The 4,918-nt window shown below is 32.2% G+C and overlaps 1 protein-coding gene across 1 annotated transcript; it reads left to right on the forward strand.

The window, feature by feature from the left end:
• Positions 1-1,272: 1,272 nt before the first annotated feature.
• On the forward strand, positions 1,273-4,583 carry LOC21398229 (auxin efflux carrier component 5). Its single transcript, XM_010112761.2, has 5 exons — positions 1,273-1,964; positions 2,131-2,216; positions 2,370-2,527; positions 3,234-3,310; positions 4,432-4,583. Exons 1-5 carry the CDS (start codon positions 1,309-1,311, stop codon positions 4,502-4,504), a joined length of 1,050 nt encoding a protein of 349 aa, XP_010111063.2. The 5' UTR covers positions 1,273-1,308; the 3' UTR covers positions 4,505-4,583.
• Positions 4,584-4,918: the final 335 nt, after the last annotated feature.

Consider the following 4,918-nt stretch of genomic DNA (forward strand, 5'->3'; position numbering starts at 1 on the left):
CATAAGATAAATATATAACAGTAACAAAAATAAAATAATGCCACTTTAATGATGACATATTTTGTTTTCTCAAAAAAAAAAAAAAAAAAAACAATTCTATGTTCACTAATGTTTTACATATTGCACTAGTTGTCAGACCCAACTTTTTAGTGACATTAGTAAGTGCTCAAGTGGGCATAGGTTATTTAATAGATCACTTTACCATGCATGCACAAAGAAGTATATTTTAGCTAGTCCTAAACCATCCAAGTATTTAAAGAAGAAATCTGTCAACTCAGCCAACTGGCTCAAAAAAATCACTTTTTCCACGTTCAGTAATTTCGCATTCCATTGGATATTAACGTTCGTTATTATTTTGCTTGAAAAGCAAGAAAAACAGAATTGCATTCGACCAGGATATATGTGTACTACTACAACCGAACTATATGAACATGGAACTGATTCTATATGCTTTTTTTTTCCTTTATTTCTTTTTTAATTTCTCATCATTACAAAAGAGTGTATTTGATTTGATTATAAGTAGTGATCAGGGCATACATATATACTTACTAATACCTTTACTAGGAGCAAATGGCAGCTTCAACGTAATTCAATATAGCTTTAGAAAGATAAAATGTTTTTATAAATCATTGATTTCATTACCATAAGCTGGTTGTTCTCTATTCCAAATGTTTTCCATGTATGATTATTACGTGTCAGTACCCTTCTTAATCTCACAAATCAACATGAAATTCTAATCCCCCACTAGGGTGTAACGATAAGAATATGATAAATAATTACAAGTTCTTATTATAGGATATAACAATTCATCACAAAACTTGTTTGCAAAGATGGGTGGAATAATCGCTGGACCTCATTCCTTATTCTATATATAATTATAGATCATTGCTGACCATTGTTTATTCATACACACACATAATATTACACAAACCCATGGTGAAAGCAACTTTACACTTCCATGCACTCACAGAAAAAACCTTATTATGTCACTCTTCAAGAATCCACAGTATAGAAGCATATAATCCCACCAACACAATATATTTCAATTCTATAAAATCATAAGAGAAAAATATGCTTTATACGCACTAAATAAAACTCCTCCATTCAAAACATAAAACATAAACGACAAAAAGAGAAGTAAAAGAAAAAGGAACAAACTTGGCTTTGTACTCTCCTTGCATGCAAATAATATAAATACCCGAAGTACACATATTACCAATTAACAAGTAACAATATCCTTGTAATAGTTGCTCAGTTTTTTTTCTCATTTTTTTTTTTTGGGGTTCATAACAGAGATTAGAACCAAATATGATACGTTGGCAAGATGCTTACAAGGTGGTGGAAGCCATGTTTCCCCTCTATGTTGCCCTAATATTAGGTTATGGCTCTGTGAAATGGTGGAAGATTTTCACACCCGAACAATGTGGTGCTATAAACCGCTTAGTTTGTTTCTTTACTCTCCCAATTTTTACCTTCGAATTCACGGCGCATGTCGATCCTTTCTTGTGGAACTTGCCCTTCATTGGTGCCGACGTCATTTCGAAGGTGATCATCGTGATTGTTCTTGCGTTTTGGGCAAAGTGCAGCCCCAAAGGAAGCTATTGTTGGTCCATAACGAGCTTCTCTTTGTGTACTTTGACCAATTCTCTTGTCGTTGGCGTGCCTTTGATGAAGGCCATGTACGGTCCAATGGCCGTCGATCTTGTCGTTCAGTCGTCGGTCGTTCAGGCCATCATATGGCTAACTATTCTCTTGTTCGTATTGGAGTTTAGACGGACCGGTTTAGGAGTTACTTCTAACGCAAGTAATGGTGATCAGGGAAAGGATTTGGAAGAAGACGTCGTGAATAGTAGTGATAGGCCGTCGTTCTGGTCGTTGATGAAGGTTGTGTGGCTGAAACTTGCCATGAATCCCAACTCTTATGCGGTTTATATTGGAATCATTTGGGCTCTGATCGCCAACAGGTATTGAAAAATATATTCGATAAGTTTAAACTACTGATGAAACTTTTTTTTTTTAAACAGTATTTTCTATCACAAAATTTAAATTTCTGTTTAGACCTATGAACTAAATGAACGCTATACGTTTTTTGTAATTGAGGTTTTGATTTTCTCTTAAAAATGCATGCAGGTGGCATTTAGAGATGCCGAGCATACTTGAGGGTTCTATTTTGATCATGTCGAAAGCTGGGACAGGCACTGCCATGTTTAGCATGGGTGAGACCGTCCTCCGTTTTTTTTTTTTTTTTTTTTTGTCGTTATCAAATGTTTCCCTGTTGTTAGATTTTCATGGTCAAACTCGATCAAAACTTTAGTATGATATGATTTTTTTGTCAGGGTTAATTAATAATTCGGTAATCAATTTTGCAGGTGTTTTTATGGCGATGCAAGAAAAGACGATTGCATGTGGCGCGCGGCTAACAGTGTTTGGGATGGTTTTGAGGTTTATCGCGGGACCCGCAGCTATGGCTATTGGGGCCATAGCCGCTGGTTTGCATGGTGATGTTCTGCGCGTAGCTATCATTCAGGTAAGTCCTCTGTTTTTTATTAGTTATTACACACCCCTTGCATATCTCTTTTGCTTTTCTTTACTCGCAAAAAAAAACTTGTTAGTTTGTGGTCCTGACTTATATTATAGCTAGTACGGCCGGCTACGAAAGGTATACTAAAATTTTATTGTTTTCTTTTTGGTTGATGTCCATTATTTGTGATGCAATATATATAGGAATATATATTGACTCGCTATACGTGACACACATATACAACATTTTTCGTGTGTTTCCCACTGTTTAGTCCAGATATCATAGTTTAATAAGAAAACACACTATAGTACAAAATAAAAGTATGGAATGTTCATGAAGAGCTTTGTAGGATCCTTGTTAGTTGTTTCAGTGGAACAGCTTCTAATATGCTTCTGTCATCTCTGACTAGCTCTCAACTCTATATATGGGCCTCTTCTTTTTTCTGTTTAATTTATTTTTTTGTCAAAACTTTTTTGTTTGAGTTTTATCCTGATCATATATATATTTGACTTCAAATTTTTTTTTTTTTTTTTGAGTAGGACTTTCAACTTTGTTTTAGGACATGCAAATATATATAAATTAGACTTAAATTTAATATTTATAAATTAACCACACTTGAAATGCTTATCGTCATGGTTCCACACAAACATTTCGATCGTTTTAAGTTTTCTACTTCATCTTGTTATTAATTACGCAAAAAATTCTGTTGCAGGCTGCCTTGCCACAGTCCATCACATCCTTCATTTTTGCTAAAGAATATGGATTGCATGCCGAAGTACTCAGCACTGCGTAAGTCGGCTTAATCTCAAACTCATGAGTTCCTTTTTATGATTAGGAAAAATAAATTCCTGGCTTTATATAAAAACATATTAGTATTAGTAACACTGGTCCTACATATATACATTAAAACTTAACATGACATTTTTATTTTAAGTAACATGACTTTGAAAAGTGTTACAAATAATTCGTCTTTATGTTATTATATCCATTATTGAGCAACTTTTTCCTACTCATAATTATATATATTTATTTATATCAAATTTATATATAGCCCCTCTGAAAAGTTTAAAATTTTATTTCATTGCTCTCAAAATTGAAGAATTTTACTTTGAGCTAGAGCTAAATAATTTCCTTAAGTACTTAACAAGATTATTTCTTTTTTAATAATAGCTTGGATTATTTATTAATGTATGTTTATATGTTTTTTTCTCTCATTTTTTGGTTCTTTTTTCCCACTAGTGTACAAATCCTCTTCTAAAAAATAAAGAATACACAATAATATATTGTGATATTTTTATAACATTTAATTTCTTTTGTTGTCATTTGTCATTTAATAGTTAAACTTGTTGTTGTTATTATTGTTGATAGAGTACATTTTTAGTATAAATATTATTAATGATCAACCCTACAATCAAATGGAAATTAAGTACCAATTTTGTTAGGATGTGCTAAAGTTATCTATCTTAAGTTTTTCTACTTTTTATCTTGCTAATAAAAAAATTGAATGAGAAATTAACGATGAATGACAATTCACTTGTATATATTGAAATAGACATATTCAATGACCTCAATGATAAAGTTATTGTGCAGCATTTAGGGCATAAATCATGTTGAGAATAATCATATTATTTAATAATTATTGATTTTCAGTTTAATATTTATCGTAATTATTAGCCCCCTATCAATATTTTTGGCTTCGTCACTGATTAGAAATCATTATTACATAAAACAAACGCCTGTTATTTGACCTCCACACACACACACACACACACACACATATATATATATATACATATATGTCCATCCTATCAACCGTAGAAAAGTCCAATAATTGTATTAAATTTTATTATAGTATACTTTTGGGAAACAAACATTATACTGATATCTTTCTGTTCTCATCTTAATGGCAGGGTTATCTTTGGCATGCTGGTGTCACTTCCAGTGTTGATCGCTTATTATATTTTATTGGATTTTATACATTAACCCTTTTACATGTTTATAATTAATTGAGAGAAAGCACCTCTTTCAGTTTCAATATTTTTACCTCGAAACTATGTTGGATTAAGTAAATTTCAGCAAAAAATTTTGGATTAAGTAAATTCTCTATACTAGTTTGCCAGAGCCATTTGTAATCTTTAACAGGATCATAGTAATCTGCAAGAGGCCTAGGCTTCGATATTCCCATATCACTGTAAGATTCCCTCTGCTGTCAAATTAGTTTTCTTTATATTCACCAACCAGCTAAACAGTGAATATTATTACTAATTTCTATTCTTAAATATTATTAAAGACGTTTCAATACAAAGGAGAAGGACGACCGATATTTTTGTTTTATTCTCCAACTAGCCATGCCAGTAAGTTGCAAGCAGATACTAGCAATCCTCAGCTGATTCGATT

This window comes from Morus notabilis, unplaced genomic scaffold (genome assembly GCF_000414095.1).
Source record: "Morus notabilis unplaced genomic scaffold, ASM41409v2 Scaffold120, whole genome shotgun sequence".
In the NCBI taxonomy this organism is placed as follows: domain Eukaryota; kingdom Viridiplantae; phylum Streptophyta; class Magnoliopsida; order Rosales; family Moraceae; genus Morus; species Morus notabilis.

What these genes read in the sequence shown, in the direction of transcription:
- LOC21398229 (XM_010112761.2), top strand. Translation starts at nt 1,309, where the DNA reads ATGATACGTTGGCAAGATGCTTACAAGGTGGTGGAAGCCATGTTTCCC. An exon ending in TGCGCGTAGCTATCATTCAG is followed by an intron (nt 2,528 to 3,233) that starts GTAAGTCCTCTG and finishes ATTCTGTTGCAG; the next exon opens with GCTGCCTTGCCACAGTCCAT. An exon ending in GCCGAAGTACTCAGCACTGC is followed by an intron (nt 3,311 to 4,431) that starts GTAAGTCGGCTT and finishes TCTTAATGGCAG; the next exon opens with GGTTATCTTTGGCATGCTGG.